Genomic DNA, 17462 nt, shown 5'->3' with positions numbered 1-17462 from the left:
ATCCTTCCAAGAGAATTTCTGCATTAAAATAGTGTTCACGTGTTTCTCCTTTTCTTTTGTTGAAGTCATAGGAGAAGCCAGGTTTTAAACAAATGTGGATGTACTGACAGTTATATATCATTTTACATAGTAAATGAAGATGCTTGCGCCTTTGTGGTGAAGGAAAAACGACCCACCTCCACAGGACGTATGTCCCAGGCTTTGGCAGTTCACTGTATTTTCCGTAATTCAGATAGCACGTGGCTTGTATGCTTGCTTGTCTCTCAGCCAGGCCATGCATTCTTCAGCAGCCGGTCCCTTAGTCACCGTTGTATTCCCCACCCACGATTCCGTATTTCCGATGTGACGTAAACATTTGCTGAACGACATAAAATTCCCCCAACGTGTAAAAGGCAGACAAGGGATTGTAGCCAGTCCACTGAAAATGACTAAGAAATACTCAGAGGAGCCCTTCCTTTTATCTTCCCATAGCTCTGCTCCTTGAAGCAATCTGTGCTGACAAATATGTTTTCAATTTAAGGAAGAGATTTTATCCAGCGTGGTCCCCTGGCCAAATGCCTAGAAATCCTGAACCTGAGCTAATGACAGTCACAAAGGAGGGCTTACATATGAAATAATTGAAGGGCTTACATATGAAATAATAAAATATCTCACGATTTCAGTGGGGATGGAATTTGGGCGGGGCTTGCGTCAGATAGATAACACAAAGGCCATAAAAATATTCAAAAGGTACATGAAGTCCTTTCACATTTTTTACAGTGCTTGCTTAAAATGCAAGTGATGGTTAAAATTGCAGAAATTGTGAAATATTTAGCAAGTGCGTGTTTAAAACTCACAATCTGCAAAGGTGAAGAAGGCAGTGTGTTACTAAGGTAGTAACAAATTTCACCAGTGTTTAAAACAAAAACTGAAAGCATGCTGGGCTGTGTAATTATCAAGTTTAGTTGATAAGGAATCACCCAAGCCGTTTAAAGCTTAACAATGATTTTGTTTTTCAGTAGAAATTGTTATGTTCAGATTCTAAACAGACCAAAGTCAACAGTTTTTGACTCTCTTCTTTGCATTGTCTTATAGCCACCCTGTTATGCTGAAATTTTGTTAAGAATTACATGGGTGTCTATATTTATGATGAATACAACCGAAAATACTGAGAACTCTAAATCTTCACAAACATTTGGCTTCTTCGAAACTTTTTTTTTTTCCTTTTGGACTAGAAACGTCATGAAGAATCATTGTAGAAAATTGGAAAATCCAGAAAAGCATAAAGAAGAAAAGGAACAACCAACAATTTTTGCGTAGTGACCTAATGCACGGACCATCTTTTTCTCATTTGGATTATTGTAATAGCTTCCTAACTGGTTCTCCTGCTTTAATCTTTACCTAGCCCAACAGCCAGAGGAATCCTGCTAAAATGTTGATCAGCTCGTGTCATTCCTCAGTTCCAAACTTTCGATGTCCCCACATCACTGAGAATAAAAGCCAAAGAATTTACAATGGCTGGCAAAGCCTCGTAAGCCCTCTAAAGCAGAGTTTTTAGCTGTTTTTTGTCTGCTGCTGTATTCGTTTTCTAAAGTGTAACAGATCACCCCAAAATTTAGTTGCTCAAAACAACAATCATCATTTATTATCTCACGATTTCAGTGGGGATGGAATTTGGGCGGGGCTTGGCTCAGACTCTTAGAGTTAGCTGTTGGCTGGAAGGCTTGGCTGGGGCTGGGGGTTCTGCTTACAAAGCACCTGGCTCACATGGCTGCGACTGATGCTGGCCACCACCAGGTGGCCAAATCCTCTCCAGGAGGATGTCTGCCCAGGGCTGTTTGCGTATCCTCAGTGGAAGTGGACTGCCCCGCCGACTGAGGGATCTGAGAGAGTAAGGGAGACACTGTCGTATCTTTTGTGACCTGGACTCAGAATTCACACGCTGTCGCTGCCACTGTGTTTTATTAATCGTGCCAGTCCAGTTCAGCGAGGAGGGAGATGCCACGAGAGGCCGACTGGTGCAGCTGCTCTGTGCCCTATGCCTGAGACAGTGCCGGCGCGGAGAGGAAACCCAGCCAGTATTTTGAACACTGAATCGATTCCACCACTCGGATTTTTAAAAATATATTTCTTTGCGGCCTTTTTTCCAAGGCAAATATGCTATGTTATTTATTATAAATCAGTATCTTTCTAGGTAAAAAGGACAACCTATAAATACGAACGCAATTGTTAATAAGTATATTTAAAAATATAATGTTTTCCTAAAATTACATCTTTTTGATACACAATAAGTTATTGCAACTCTCTTAGCATTTCTGTTTCTAGGTTTTGTTTTGTTTTTCTTCTGTTATAAAAGCATTGTGGTGAACATCCTGTGAGGGCACCTCCTACCATTTTCTTGGGGAGCATGCCTAGAAATAAGAACTAAGGTTATAAACACTTATCCTACAGCAATTGAGTAACATTGACTTATTGATTCCAAGCCAAGAAACAATGAACTAAATTCTCTGTTGCCTGAATTCTTTTGAATGGCCCGGACTTTTCGACATGGACCTGATGTCTACACAATTTTACTTCCCTTTAAATCATCTTAGCTCTCTCCTTTTACACTTTCACAATACTCTCCACTAAGATACGGAACATGAAAAATAGGATGTGGATAAGTTACTAGGAAACTTATGAGAGTAAACAGAAGAACAAAAATGTCAGATGCAGGGTCTTGGCCCCGTAGTCTCGTCTGGCAACAAGGGCGAAGCGTTAGGCTCCAGTTTCGGAAGGCTGCCGTCTGAAAGGCGACTTCCCAGGCGATTCGTGGGTGCCGCCCTTGCAGTTTTTGGTCTGGAACTCTCCAGGCCTGACACGCAGGTCCTCCAGTGAGTCCATCAGCTTGCAAAGCTCCCGGGGTGACTCTCCTGGGCAGGTTGCTTCATTCCATCCCCACCTTAGGGGAACCTCAGGAACAGGAAGGTACAGCAATCGAAACCCCATATATCGTCAGCTCCATAAAGTCAACACTCCCCACGAGATACTGGATGATAAGACATTCCTGTGGTTAATAAGTCCCCGCCCGCGATTCACAGGAGTGCTGTGGGAAGGAAACCCGGCACAGCTGGAGAGCGTGTTGGCCTTGGGGCTCTGCCGGCGGGGGCTCTGTGCCCCCTGCGTGGCTTGCCTCTGTGGGAAAGGTTTTCTGCCCGGTAAAAGTCAGAGGAAACTAGCCTGTGGGGTTCACAGTTAGACTTCCTAAGAACACTCGGGAAAATGTGCACCTCAGCGTCTGTGCGTCCACTCTAATAACACGGTATCAACGACCACTTTGATTTTTTCCGCAATACGTCACGACACCTAACGATTTCTCCGGCTAGCCTCGCAACTCACAAGTGCTGCTCCTAGCACAGGGTCCAGCTGACCAGAGACGCGGTGACGACTTCCATACCGTTGGTCAGGTGTCAATCATTTTTTCCTTGTCCGCACTTGGTGGCTGGCAACCTGGAGACAGAGACGCTTTGTTAAGAAGGCAACGCACAAAAAGGAGAACTTAGCACGTGAAGCGATTCATTGCCACTCCAGAATTTGGCGGAAAAAGTGTAAAATGTAAAGAAAATTTGTAACGCGGGCACCGTGAGCAGCCAGACGTCCTTCAGCGGGACCCAGCGGTGACGGACCGCGGCAGGCACAGAGGACGGCCCCGGCGCCGGTCCTCCCAGCGCGGCCCCGCAGCTGCGAAGGTCAAGGCGCGTTCGCTGAGGCCGCCGGCACCGTCGGGATCGGCCTTGCACCCACTCGGAGCACCCGTCCCAGCTTCGCCCCAGGGGAGGAGCCAACCAAGGGCACGCATTGCGTTTGGTTTTTACGTATCATTTCTTAATCCTGAACTCTCTGAGTATCCTGTCCCCCAATAACCTTTCACCCAGGAGTTTTCACTCCCGTTACTGATGCTCACCAGGTTCTTGTCTTATTACGGAGTTTTAATATATTTTGGATAACAGTCTTGTATTGTATGTGACATTTAAATATAAACATATGTATGTACATTGTCTTCTGTGATGAAAGTGAATGTAGACCAGATCTTAGTTTTAAAAGTTCGGCTCGTATTATATCGGCGTAAAGGAACCCTAATGTGCCAGAGGCGGTGGACGAGGGGGCGCCGCGCCGGAGCCGACGTTTGCTGGGCCCAGCGCCCCTGCGGAGTCGCGGCGCGTTGAGAACTGCAGAAGCCCAGGGAGCCACAGGCTGCACTGTGGGGTTTTCAGGTCAGATCTAGGGAAGACGAGTTCAAGTTGACCCTTATTTAGGGGTCCCCAACAACGCAGTGGTTACGCAAGAGGCACCCCTGGGACGCGCAGGTACCACATCCTGCAGCAGCCCCGTGGATGGCAGGGGACCCGGAAAAACAGCCACCGCGCCCTCCTTTAGGGGTTCGTGCGCGATGAGCGCTTTGCTCTAGTTTGTTCGTAAATAACACTGCACAGCTCACCGTGAAATTGCTGACTGACCCGCTCACAGCCTTCGGCAGCTGGGGCAGTAACCGTGGTCCTGGCGGGTCACACGGGTCTCCGTGCGTCACCGGAGCCCAGCGCGCCCCCTCCTCCGGGACGGGCCGCCAAGGCCCTGAGCCCGTCCGCGCAAGGCCGCCAGCTCCCGGGCGTCAGGCAGAGGCCGGAGGATCGGAGCCCAGGCCCGGTCCCCTCTCTCCCGGCCGCCGCCTGCAGAGGGTGACAGAGAGCGAGCCGGACCAGGGCGCGAGGGCCCCCCAGGGCCTGCCGCGTGCGACCCGGGCGGTCGCCCGCTGCTCCGCAGCCTCGTTCGCCTCCTGAGCGCGCAGGAGGCCGTGAGGGGCAACAGGCCCCCGCGCTCCGCCGTCCGGCCGGCTCGGGGTTCGCGAGCGCCGGCTCCCGCCCGGCCGGGCCCCCAGGCCGCGACTCCCCAGTGCCCGGGGCAGCCCTCCCGGGGGGCCCCGTCCGGGGCGGGAAGCCCCGAACTTCTGTCCGCCTTCGGTCCTCGCCGCGCGCTCCCCCGCCCCCCGGAGTCCCTCGCGGGTCAGAGCGCGGGGCGGTCCCCGTGCGCGCCCCCTGCAGGCCAGCGAGCGCCCCGCGGGCTGCGAGCCGTGCCGGTGCCGCCCCGTCCCGCCCGCCGCCGCCCGACCCCTCCCCGCCGCGCCCCGCCGCGCCCCGCCGCGCCCCGCCGCGCCCCGCCACTCGCTGCCGCTTCCCGCCCGCCGCCGCGCCACCCCGTCCCGTCGCCGCGCCACCCCGTCCCGTCGCCTGGACCATGTCGCGGCTCAGCTGGGGCTACGACGAGCACAACGGTGAGCGGGGCGCACGCGGACGCCGCGCCAGGAGCGGGGTCCCCGCGCCGCAGCGCCCCGGGGGCTTTCCGCGGTTCCGGGCCGGCCGGGGGCGCCGCGCTGGGGACAGCCTCCCTTCCGGCCTTCCGAGCCCGCTCTTCGCTCGGCGGGGTCTGGTCGTGGAAGAGCCTCGAACACCCATCCGCGACATCTGCCTGACTCGGACTCAGCTCCGGAGGCGCGGGGCGCCTTCCCGGCAGCCGGGACCCCGCGAGCCTCTTCCTCGCTGCGACGTGTGCCCCCAGCGGGGTGCACTGTGCCAACGGCTACTGTCGCTTCAGATTCTTTCTGGAAAATGAGCTGGGTCTGGGCTCGTCTCCACCGCCTCCCGCCCCTTCCCCTCTGGTCCCCGCGAACGCGGAGCGCTGGCCCAGGGGGTTGGAAGTTACATGTTGCCAAAACGTATTCATTGATGGAGCAACAGTAACAGTAATACGATACAAACTGTTCTTCTCGTATTTTCTAAATTATTGAAAGTAAACCATTTTTTTTTTTTTTTTTTTTTTTTTTTACATTAAGCTCAACAGATTATTTCAAATGCTGGTTATTTTGAACTGATTGCAGTGACACCAAGAGAGTCCTATAGTGAATCACTGTCAAAATTAAGTCTGGGAACAAAGGCGATAATGGTAACTATAGCTTTTGCATTAACATGTATATTATCGAACAGTACCATGGAGTCAGATTTTACAGGAAGTTTACTTTCACAAAGAAAGTTTCGTTTCTAATCATAGCCTTCTGAGATTTTGATTAACTCGACAGTTTAAAAATGACAGTGGGTGATATTTAGAATTTTTATAATGAAAGGTATAGTGTAGGTGGATTTCTTTTTCACTGAGACTGTAATTATAGTCTTACATTTTCTAAAGTCCAATTTATGTTTGGGAAAGAGACCCACCAAATAAATTTCTTTTTAAAACAATGCTGTTATATAAAAAATAAGATAGATATGGATGATAGATAACTTAAAAAAATTTTCCCTCTCTGCTGGAATAGTTTTTATTATTGCTAATTAATAGTTACTGCTTGCCAGTAGTGCTCTCACTATGGTGAGGAAGAAAGGTGTTTTTGATCAATGAGTACCGACGACTCTTTAACATGTTAAGGTACAGTGAAGCTCATCTTCAGGAACTTAAAAAACCCGTCTTAGGAAAGCCATTGACAAGGAGTGAGTTCATAGTTCCACAAAGAATTGTGGGGCCATCCCCTGCTGTGAGAGGCGGTGACAATCTGGGGACCACACCTGCCAGCAGATCAGCTGGCAGAAAAGCCCGCTGGAAGTGTGGTATCCTGAGGGGCTGAGTCCGTTGCTAGCATCCTGGTGAAAGCAGTGAGTGGACAGATAAAGGCCTTGGAGGGGCCGCCTCCTCACAAAATTCGTGGAACTGTTTCCGCGAACTGATGATAGTTTTTTGGTTTGGTTTAGGGAACGTGACAATCACTGAAACTATGTATCACTATGGAGAGTCAAAAGTTCTCCAGTCGGTGGAACGCCATGTATCTCTACTTAAGAACTGAGTTCAAATGGGTTTAAAGTTGGATGTTTTGGAAATTTTAAAGAGGTGGGGGGGGGGCTCTGAAGAAGCAGGGAACTGGATCTACCACAATTTCTAAGATATAATATTGAGTATTTGATGTAAAGTGGTGTCATTTATATCTTCCTTTGGTTCGCCTCTGCTTTTAAAAATAGTTCTGGTTAGAAAGACCTGGAAATAAGAGTGTAAAGGAATTAGAAGAGTGAAACCAGTTCCTGATCGGAAAAAGTCAACTACGTGTTGCGACACGTTCATGTTTGAAATCCGATTCTCTGTAAGTTAATTCCTCCTTGGTGGCAGTGAAACAAAACTTTTTTCACATAAAAAAAAATGGACTAGCTTGTATACAGAATGAGCACTAGAAAGGTAAATGAGAATATTTAATAAGTAAGGAAATGTACTGCTTTTTTCTGTAACTAGTGGTAAGCAAGGGCTTGTGCTTTGAAATCTAAAGTGTCAGATTCACAGAATGACTCTGAAGTGTGTGCGTGGTTAGGTCTCCAGGCTGTGAGTTTTTGTACCTCGGCCTATGCGAAGGAAGAAATGTATGCTTTCTCCTAGGCAGAAATGAAGGGTAAAAAGGGGCATTAGATTTAGAGCGTGAAGCTGTTGAAAATTGCGATACGTTTGCATTTCCTGACATTCCATTCTAAATCTTGTCTTTCGAAAGTACTCGTTGTCGTTAATCTCATTCATCGTTGGTTTCTCTTCCATCTCAAGCACAGTCCGCTGCGCTCCGCGAGTATTTGTTGGGTGAAGTAACTTCAGTCCTTTCCTTTTGGGCCCATGCATTCCAGGTCCCGTTCGCTGGAAAGAATTTTTCCCTATTGCCGACGGGGATCGGCAGTCTCCGATTGAGATTAAAACTGAGGAAGCAAAGTACGACGCTTCCCTCCAGCCTCTTAGCATCCAGTACGACCCGCACTCGGCCAAAATCATCAGCAACACTGGCCATTCCTTCAGCGTCGACTTCGATGACACGGAGGACAGATCAGGTTGGTCTCCTTGCTACTTTTTCTCTTTTTTCTTGGCATGGGGTGAGGGGCTTGGAGGATCGAGTGGCACTTTCTAGTCTCTGATGTTTGTATGCATTGAATATTTTTGATAGTCCTTTGCTGAAACTCATAATGAAGGTTTTTTTTTTTGGGGGGGGTTACTTTATGGGATAGTTAGTGTCTTTCACGCTGTCAATAAATAATGGACCCAGCAAATCAAACTTTAGTATCACTTATACATAATAAACTATATGAAATAGAAAAGGATATTTCCTTAAAATGAGCATTTAATCCTTCTTCAAGCGTACCTACAATCCAATTTAATATGCGGTATCAAGCTTAAAAATAAAATGAGAAAGATTAGACGGAATCATATTTTAAGCCTTCTGAAATTTTTAAAAATTTTTTTGTCTAATATTAGGATGATGCCGTATTTGCTCTATTAATGATAAAGATGGTTAAAATTTAAAAGCCCCTAATTGGAAGAAAGTTTTGACTTATTCATTAAGCTCAGCTTTAGTAATAATTTCCCATATTTATGTAAGGCCATGATTTTAGCAAAAGTTATAAGCTTGTAAAATTAATTCCTCTGGGGCAGCGTGCGGACCCCTTGCTGACGCCTTGCTCTGTTGCCGTCTAGTGCTGCGAGGCGGCCCGCTCGCTGGGACCTACAGGCTGCGACAGTGCCACCTGCACTGGGGCTCCTGCGACGACCACGGCTCCGAGCACCTGGTGGACGGCGTGCGCTTCGCCGCGGAGGTGAGCCCCCGGCCCGGCGCTCCCCCTGCCCGCAGGCCCGGGGCACGGGCGCCCCTGACCTCGGCGCACTCAGGCCCGGCCGCGCGAAGCTGCTTCCTCCGACGGTGTTCGTGCTGATGGCCCCGTTGGGGGCTCGCGGGGCGGCCCGGCTGCGTCTCGGAGCGGCGGGGGGCTGCGCCCCGTTATGAAGGCCAGCGAACGGGGGGCTTGGAGACGGGATGACGCGCAGCCAGAAGCCGCTGCTGTGGGTTTCCACTCAGGCCCAAACCACCAACTCTGCCCGTAAGACCTGTTGCGTTTCCCAAACCCCGGTGAGAAAGAAATCTCTGTTTTAGGCCCAACTGTGCGTGTACTTGGTTCAGACACGAGTATACACGAAAATCGTGTGAAGCCCCTTCTGCAGGGGTGGCAGTAAACAGCAGGGTGCCTCCCGGCACCCCGAACTCCTCCCCTCCACGTCCGCAGGCCCGGAGGTGTCCGGCCAGCGGGACGCGTTGCGCCCGAGAGCGGCCCTGAGCTCCTTCCTCGGGTTCTCTGGGAACTCCTCCTCCTCCTTCCGCAGGGGCTGCTGGCGGGAACTGGGGCCGGGTCGGGGGTCGCCTCCCTGTGGAGGAGGGGTGACCCGGGCAGAGGGAAGGCACAGCAGTGGTCCCGCGGGGCCAGCAGAGGGGATAGGCGCCAGGGCTCAGTGGGAGAGGCCAGGGGGCCGGACCTCCCCGAGGGGGTCCGGGAGGGGCACGGACCTCATTGCAAGTGCAGTGGGCGGCTGCGGCCTCAGGGGAGTGAAGAGGTCGCTCTGCGTTTTCAGTGTCATGTAAGCCACACCCTGAGGATAGACTTAGGCGAGGGGCAGATGTCCCTGCGGTTGGGGGCCGGTGGGAGGCGCGGCCCCTGGGGCTTCGCCTCTCGCTGGCTGAGACGGGGACGCGGCTGCCCAGAGAGGACGTGGGGGTGCGGCCTGGGTGGGCGCTTGCGGTAGAAAATAAACATGTCGGGGCCGTGGTAAGTTCCCTGCTGGACGAGGCCCATGGTCGGATGGAGTGAGTGCCCAGGGGCCGGAGGCGCCTCTTTGAGACGACGGCACGTGAGCTGTCCTGAGGGTGTCCGGGGCGGGCTTTCCAGTCGGGTAACAGTAGTATCCAGGACTCGCCTTCGATGGGGGAGGCTCGTCACCTCTGCTTCCGCGGCAGCCGCAGAAACCGGACCTTCGGCTGAAATCACTGCCGCATCGCGGGTCAGGAAATGCCGGTTCGCTGCACCTCCGAGTTTCAGGGCAAAGGCAGATGCCTGCGCAGGCGACAGCAGTTCTGCTGGTTACGCCGGGTGTGTGGGAGGCAGAAAGACTCGAGTAAGAAAAACACACACACACACGGGGCTTTCTTGCCCTCGTTTCCCCGGGGTTTCCAGACCGCGGTTGATCTGCAGCCGCGGCTGACGCTGGGGCTCGCCTCTGCCCACCGCTCCCCGGTTTTCTGCCCAGCCTGGCCATACCCCGAGGGAGTGGCTGCGCATCTTTCTGGGCCTGTCCTGTCACCTCTCACTGAGGGAGCAGGTGCGGTGACCTGGAGCCCCGCGAAGCCGCTTAGCTGCCCCCCTCCCCTCCCCTCCCTCTGGGACACCGTCCTTCTGTGAGCCCAGCGGAGGTGGCTTTGCCATCCAGCGATTTCGGGCTTCGTGGCTCCCCGGCTGGCTCACCAGCTCGGCCTCTTCCAAGCTTTCCGTTGGGGACCCCTGTGGCCCGGAACAGTGGCCGGAGGCGGGCGGGGCAGGCGGGGCAGGCGGGGCGGAGCTGGCGGGGTGTGCGGGAGCCCCATCCGCGGGAGCCCCATCTGCCGGTCACCGCACCCTGGCTGGCCACGCGCGCGCCCTCCCCTCTCTGCTTTGGTTTTCGGACCGGAGCGAAGAGGCGGCTCCTGTCCGGGTTCTCGTGACCGGCGCGTCGCACGTGCGCGCGCGCGCGCGTCACCCGCACACCTGTGCCGCTGCTGCGTTTGCTCCTCCGCTTCGAGACTGTTTTGGACAATGACGCCGGCGTCGCGTCGCGTTCCTCCCTCCAGCTGCACGTGGTCCACTGGAATTCGGACAAGTACCCCAGCTTCGTGGAGGCGGCGCACGCGCCCGACGGGCTGGCCGTCCTGGGCGTGTTCCTACAGGTGAGCACCCGCGGGCTTCGTATGAAGTGACGCATCGCCGTGTCGCCCAGAGCGCTTCCGCCGGGAACGGACGGGCGACCCACTGTCTTTACGGCAACGCTTCGTCCCAGGTCTAAAGTGTTCCCTTTGAAACGGCTGTTAAGCGTCTTCATGGCCCAGGCTCAGCGAGGGGCCCGGGGCACCCCGGGAGCCGCGTCCTGGGGTTTCCTCCTGCTGCCCAAACAGCGGCGGTGGGAGCAGCGGAAGGAACCGAGCCGCCGAGAGGAAAACGTTCATTCTGGGCTCAGCCCAGTGACCAGTTCGGAGCGAAGGGCGACCTCCTGGGCCCCCGGCGGTCCGTTGTCCCAAACGCACTGACCCTTTCTTGTTCTATCATTTATTTATTTATTTTTGTCTTGCGCGCACAGTCAGACAGGTATGGCTGTTGTCACACCAGTGGGCGGGTGGGTGGGGCACCTTCTTTACAGCAGCACACCTGTTTTTCTGAAGGACTCTCCAGCCACGGACTGCCTTGAGGCGGACCTCAAATCATCTTGGGCTGGAAGGGGGGGACGTCTTCCTCACAATAGTCAGTTCGGGTCAAGGCTCCAAACGCCTCACCTGGTTCCATGGTGCAGCTTTTACAGAGTGTCCTAAGCAAGGTTTCTCTTGAGTTAACTTGTAGCTAAAACCTTCATAAAGCTGCAGAAATGGGAAGCTGTTGCTGCTCGTTTGGGGACCAGATTTACAGTTCGGCCAAGGAGCCCTGCTATCGTGTTCAGATTCTTCAGGTGTGATGAGGCCAGACGTGAAAGAGAGTTTCATTCTAAAACAACCACTGTTTATTCTGGGGCTGGCTCAGGGTTTTTGTTTTTGTTTTGTTTTCTTTTGTTTTGTTTTGTTTAAGAATTTAAAAGTAATGACTGAAAGGGAGTGATTCAGACACAATCTGATACAGTAACCATTTCTTTTGACATTTCGTGTTTTCAGATTGGCGAACTTAATCCCCAGCTGCAAAAAATTACTGACATTTTGGACTCCATTAAAGAAAAGGTAAAACCAGTCCCTGAGGGCCGATGGCTGATGCATGCCTTGCTGTCTCCCGAGCTCTCATGCCCCTTCGAGAAGGCAGACTCCAGACCAGCACGTGCTGCCTTCTCTGACGCAGGTTGCGACGTCCTTGACCAGCTCACCCGTTTCCGCTTACCTCCTGAAAATTACGGAGGTGTCTGAATCACCTACCGTCATCACTAATCAGCCTACGCATGCACAATTAGTGCCTGTTATTGGAGTTTAGCAGAATAAGCCTTCATGCAACACATTTTAATGGCCGCTTATGCGAAAATGAATCTAGCGCTTCTTAAATCCAAGTGATGGCCTACTTCCTCTAAAATGTTCAGATGAAGGCAGATCCATTTTTTAAGGCACACAAGGCAGATACTGAGTAATTCCACGAATGAATAAGTTCCAGTGAAACTATGTTTCATTGGGTGTATTTTCTTTCTTTCTTTTTTTTTTTTGAAGTCCGCATAGGACTTTTCCGTTGTAATCTGTGTCACTCTCTTTTCTCTCCCAGGGCAAACAAACGCGATTCACGAATTTCGACCCATTATCTCTGCTTCCCCCATCGCGGGATTACTGGACGTATCCGGGCTCCCTCACGGTCCCCCCTCTCCTTGAGAGCGTCACGTGGATCGTTTTAAAACAGCCCATAAATATCAGCTCTCAACAGGTGCGTGACTATGTCCAGGCTGAACCTGATTCGTTGGCGGGAACGGCGGGATCTTTTTTATTTTTTATGTTTGTTTATTTTTAGCAGGAGAAAACCAGATGTTTTACACTGTGCATAGGGAATTCACAAAAGCATGAACATTCCAAAGACAGGGAGGCCACGCTGCGAATATATATGATGTTTTGGGACAAGGGAGAAAGTGGGGGTCCTGGTCACAGATTTCAGAAGTGAGAATGGGCGATTTACAGACAGTCGGGGGAGGACTGAGTCTCTAAAAACGAACAAGCCAACGAAGCCACCGGTCGCGTGGGTTCTGCCGTGTCATGAGGCCTGTTCCTCCCTTCACGAAGGGAAGTGTGGGGGAGCGGGAGGAGCTCTCTCTCTGGCCCTGTGACGGGACCGTTTCCTCGGTCTCCGAGGGGGCTGCAGACCCCGACACGCCCGTGGTGCCCCTCTCGAGCCGTCGCCGTTGACTCCCGTTTTGTTCTGTCTGGGATACGAACGGGCTGGGATAGAAACGGGAGCAACGGGAGGTGGGGGGCCCTACAAGGGGGCGTTCTTCCCTCTGACCTCGGTCCCTCGGCCTGCCCCTGCATAGATTTCACTCTCAGAAAGCGGGCAGTGACCCCGGCCGTAGATGCGGCCCCAAGAGACCCATGCCTGCCGAGGCGATGGCGTCTCTGTCCTCTGCCGGCGTCTGTTGACGATTCTGTGGGGCCGCCTGAGGGCCTCGCGCTTTTCCTGAGCGGCCTGTGCTCTTCTTGGGAAGATGTGTCCCCACTCATTTTTCCGAAGCGTGATTAGAGACCCCTGGCAGGCCAGGCCGTCTGCAGCTCAGGACGACTCTGCCAGGGCTCGGCACAGGGCCGTGGCCCCTGACGCTGCTGACAGGTGGAGCCGTGTGTTCGGGCTTCTGTGCGTAGCGGGTCGTGTTCTGTTTTCCTGGTTGAGTTACGCGTTGCAAAATCTTAGCGAGAACATAGTCTAGTAATTGTTGCCCCTGATAAAGCACTTCTGTTCCTGGCCGGCCCACCAGCCCAGGAGTTTGTCTTCCCCCTCACCCCACCCCCAAGACTGGAGCTGGTTCACCTTGACCAAGGTCGCGTCTACCAAGGTCCCGTCAGGGAACTCCCTTGCTAGGCACAACCCCTGCAACTGCTGCCGGTCTTGTCTTCAGGACGACAGCCAAATCATTAAAAATGTTGTAAAGGTCTGGATGAAAACCCAGAGCTCGACGGGCACGGAAGCTCCTGCGAATGCTTTCTTCCCGTCAGCAAGAAGGCGTGTTGCGTCATGAGAGCAGTGACCTGTCACCGAGTCGGTGGCCTCATGAGTGGGGCCCGTTCGCTCCTCTCCACGTGCCGAGGTGCTGGCGTTCACAGTAGATGGCGAATCTGAACAGTGGGGTAACGGTGAGCGTTACAACATCAAGGCGGTAACGATGCGCCGTGGCTCCCCTCGGAGTTCAGGGATGTCCTTAAAGCCACCTGGGAAATAACTTTTTAAAAATCCCCCCGTGATTTGGATGAAAATATATCAACATGTATGTTAGTTCCCTAAAATGCATGAGGTTAACTTAGTCAGAAGTAAGTCCCTGTGACCTTAGGAATCATGACTCCCCGCTGTGCGCTCACCTCCGCAGCTCGTCCGAGGCTCTATCTGAGGCTCTCTTAATATTAACTCCTAATGTGCTTTATTCTGTACAGGCGCGCATATAACACAGCAGCTGTACTTTAGAGCAGCAGGTGATGGATAATTCACTGTGAACCACTCACTTAAACCTACCGTAGCGGGAGCGCTTTCCGACGCTTCCATTTTTAACCACATCGAAATGATTATCTGAGTTAAAAATCCAAATTATTATTATGTGATATTACGGAGATTTTAAGAGTTAAAGAACGAAGCAAAAGATATTTTTCAAGTCCAACCCCAGTCTAACCGTGAGAAAAACACCAGACAAAGCCCCATGGAGGGCGGGAGGGGCCTGCTCAGCACCCCTGGAAACTCTCGAGGGGACCGTGGACAGGGTCAGCGAGGGAAACGGGCGTCACTGAGAAACGCGCAAGGAGAAGGGACTGGCAGGTGTGGCCCCGCCTGCCTGGGGCAGGTCCCAGCCGGAGCAGAGAAGGTCGCGGGCCGAGGAACAAAGGGAGCCCGGGTAGGGAATGGACTTTGGTTACATGACGCCTCGTTCACTGGTTCATCACTTGCGAAAAATGCATCACGCTAATGACGTAAAGGTCAATAACAGAGGAAGCCGGGTGCGGGGTGTGCGATGATCCTGTAAGTCCGAAGCTGCCGTGAGCTTAGTTTCTTCTAAAAATCCAAATCGTGGGAGGGCCGATAAAATCGTCCGGTCGCCTGGCTCTCGTGTGACGCGACGCGAACATGTCTTTTGTGTGTTTGCCACTGCCGTGAGAGTCACTTTCCGAACGATCGTTTTTAATCTCGGTTTTGGCAGCTCTTTGTTTTCGAAGTCGCTGGGAAACGTTCTTATTATTCATTTTCCGACCCAGCCATGTAATGTCACTTGCCGCAAAGATTCAGTCCTCTTTTTAGTAAGTCGGTGCCAGTTTTTTTGCAACCGCTGTTTCTTGCCAAGTCACTGTTGGACCTCAAGGGCAAGTCAGATGGTTTTCGTTCTCTTTTTTCTTTTTCGAGTCCACTTTTCTCCCCAGAGTCGCTTACTGAAACGCTTGATTTAACTTCCAGGCCAGTGGACAGATAGACCGTTTTCTGAGGCTTTGGACGACAGAGCTGTCATTTTCTTTGAAAGGCTGGCTTTTCTCGCCAAGTCTATCTGGCTTATCCTGGCTCGCTCGTCTTCTGGAATTCAATGTGCAGAATACTTGGCTGCAGTTCTATCCTCCTTTGAAAACTTTCCTTTCCTCTTTTGTTACGGAATCGTTTGCATACAACAAAATTCCTGAATGTTGGTGTGCAGATGATCTGGGTTACTGCGGATTACAGTGCAGCATGGGGGGAAGCAAACCACCACCCCTAGAATCAACGCAGGGACTAGACCCCTGGCCGAGAGGGGTCCTTTGTGCTGTTTTGCATTCTATGTCCTTCCTTACCCACGGCCTCGGGCGACCTCTGCGATGCAGTCACTGGACGTTTGCCTTGCCCGGGACTTGATTTAAATGGAATTGTACAGTATGTGGGCTTCCGCATCTGACTTCTTCTGCTCAGCGTCCTGTTTTTAAGGCTCAGCCATCTGATTTATATTTGTTACTAAGTAATACTGTGTGGTACCGATATGCTGCTATTTAAAAGAATCCATTTACCATTTGGTACCTAGGGTATCTGGGTTGCTTCTAGTTTTGAGCTATTAGGAAGACAGCTGTCCATATTCGGATGCTAGGGATAACCAACAGGCGCGCCTCTGGGTGGACACGTCCTTTCATATCTCGTGGCAATAGCTAGGCATTTGTTCTTTCTGTTTCTTTACTGAGACTTTCAGCTACTCTGCAGAGGTTTCTCGTGCCTTGAAGGTGCCCTGTTTAACTTCGCGCGATCCCCGGTAGTTAGAGCTACTTTAAAAGCCTGTAACTTCCAAATTTGGTTCGCCTTGTGTCTGAGTCTGTTGATGTTCTCTTTCTTTGAGGATGTGCTTCATTTTCTTGATTCTTCGTCTGTTGAATAACTTGTGCAGAGATTTATCTATACGCCTTAAATTGTATTTGAACATTATCAGAGGTCGAAGGACCTCAGGCTTTTGCCGTAGTTGTCTGCAAGGCACAATATGGCAGAAACAAGAAAGTTCTAGCTACAGGAAAACAATACTCGGAAGTGTGGAGATGCCGTGGAGACGCCCTGGTTCCCGTGAGCATCGGGGCCCCGCCGTATTGGGGTGCTTGTAAGTGTTTGGAGTGGTTCCCAAGGCAGGAAGACCCCTGCCGAGGGGAGCTAGCCCACCACTCCCCCTCCCCGCTGAGGAAACTGAAGACTGGGGACTGGAGGTCACACGCTGGCCGTGACAGAGCCAGGGACAGAGCCGGGGATGGGACCTCGCTCCCAGAGCCGGTGTCCCTTTGCCCTGCACCCTCTGCCTTCGTAGGGGACGGCCCCTGATGCCCAGACGTGGCCCGCGTGAGCCCCCCCACCCCGACGCGTGTGCCGCGCGCGGACTGAGGCCCGTCCTCTCCCCGCAGCTGGCCGCCTTCCGCTCCCTGCTGTGCACGGCGGAGGGCGAGGCCGCCGCCTTCCTGCTGAGCAACCACCGCCCGCCGCAGCCGCTGAGGGGCCGGGAGGTCAGGGCCTCGTTCCGCTGACGGTCGTCCCCGGCGGGCCGCCCCACTCACGTCTGCAGGGAGACAGCCAAGCAAGCCGTGCACACGAACCCCGGCGACCCTCCTAGAAGCCTAGCGGACGGGCCCGGGTTGCTGGTGGCTTCGGCACCGTGAAGAAAACCAGACCCCGGATCAGAGGGCCTCGTCCGTCTCGGGTTCGTAGTCACGGGGTCCAGGTGACAGAGCCCGGCCGACACACACTGACACCCACCGGGTGCATCCGCGGCTGCACGGCGGGCGAGGCGCAGGCCTCGGGCTCACCACGTCTCTCCGCGGCGCCAGGGGAAACCCGTGCCCAGAACCGCAGAACCGCGGCCCGCTTTCTGGGCACCTGCTTCTGCTTCCTGTCTTGCTACCACTGCAGTTCATAAAAAGTTGATGTTTTTTTTCCGATGTGAGTTTTTGTTTGGATTGCATTGCTGATTTGCACGGTGCCTTTAATGACTGAACAGCATGTGCGTGTGTGTGTCGGGGGCGGGGGACAGCCAGTCACTGTGTCTTCCCGCGGCTCAGAAACAGCCCCACGGTTTGGCGGGCACTCCCTCGGGACCTGCGGAAGCCTTGGTGGGTCATGCCACGGACCCCAGTCACCGAGACGCTACAGATGAAACAGGCGGCGCTGGCGGGCCGGGCGCTCACCATCCGACGGCGTTAACCTGGCTCGGAACTAACGGACCACACGGAGCCCTGC

General features: G+C 52.9%; 1 protein-coding gene across 1 annotated transcript; it reads left to right on the top strand.

Annotated features, from left to right (window-relative positions):
* The first annotated feature begins 5193 nt into the window (after window positions 1-5193).
* On the top strand, window positions 5194-17164 carry LOC107514917 (carbonic anhydrase 13). Its single transcript, XM_016153138.2, has 7 exons — window positions 5194-5287; window positions 7659-7856; window positions 8497-8615; window positions 10673-10768; window positions 11738-11800; window positions 12324-12479; window positions 16634-17164. The coding sequence occupies exons 1-7, from the start codon at window positions 5251-5253 to the stop codon at window positions 16751-16753; spliced, it is 789 nt and encodes a 262-aa protein (XP_016008624.1). The 5' UTR covers window positions 5194-5250; the 3' UTR covers window positions 16754-17164.
* Window positions 17165-17462: the final 298 nt, after the last annotated feature.

Source organism: Rousettus aegyptiacus, unplaced genomic scaffold (genome assembly GCF_014176215.1).
Source record: "Rousettus aegyptiacus isolate mRouAeg1 unplaced genomic scaffold, mRouAeg1.p scaffold_m13_p_15, whole genome shotgun sequence".
Taxonomy (NCBI): Eukaryota; Metazoa; Chordata; class Mammalia; order Chiroptera; family Pteropodidae; genus Rousettus; species Rousettus aegyptiacus.
This window is presented reverse-complemented; position numbering and strand designations above follow the sequence as displayed.

Bases quoted from the DNA above. Each gene is read 5' to 3' on its own strand.
- LOC107514917 (XM_016153138.2), top strand. From the start codon at position 5,251: ATGTCGCGGCTCAGCTGGGGCTACGACGAGCACAACG. The intron at 7,857-8,496 runs GTTGGTCTCCTT...GTTGCCGTCTAG, and splicing joins TGACACGGAGGACAGATCAG to TGCTGCGAGGCGGCCCGCTC. The intron at 12,480-16,633 runs GTGCGTGACTAT...CTCTCCCCGCAG, and splicing joins TAAATATCAGCTCTCAACAG to CTGGCCGCCTTCCGCTCCCT.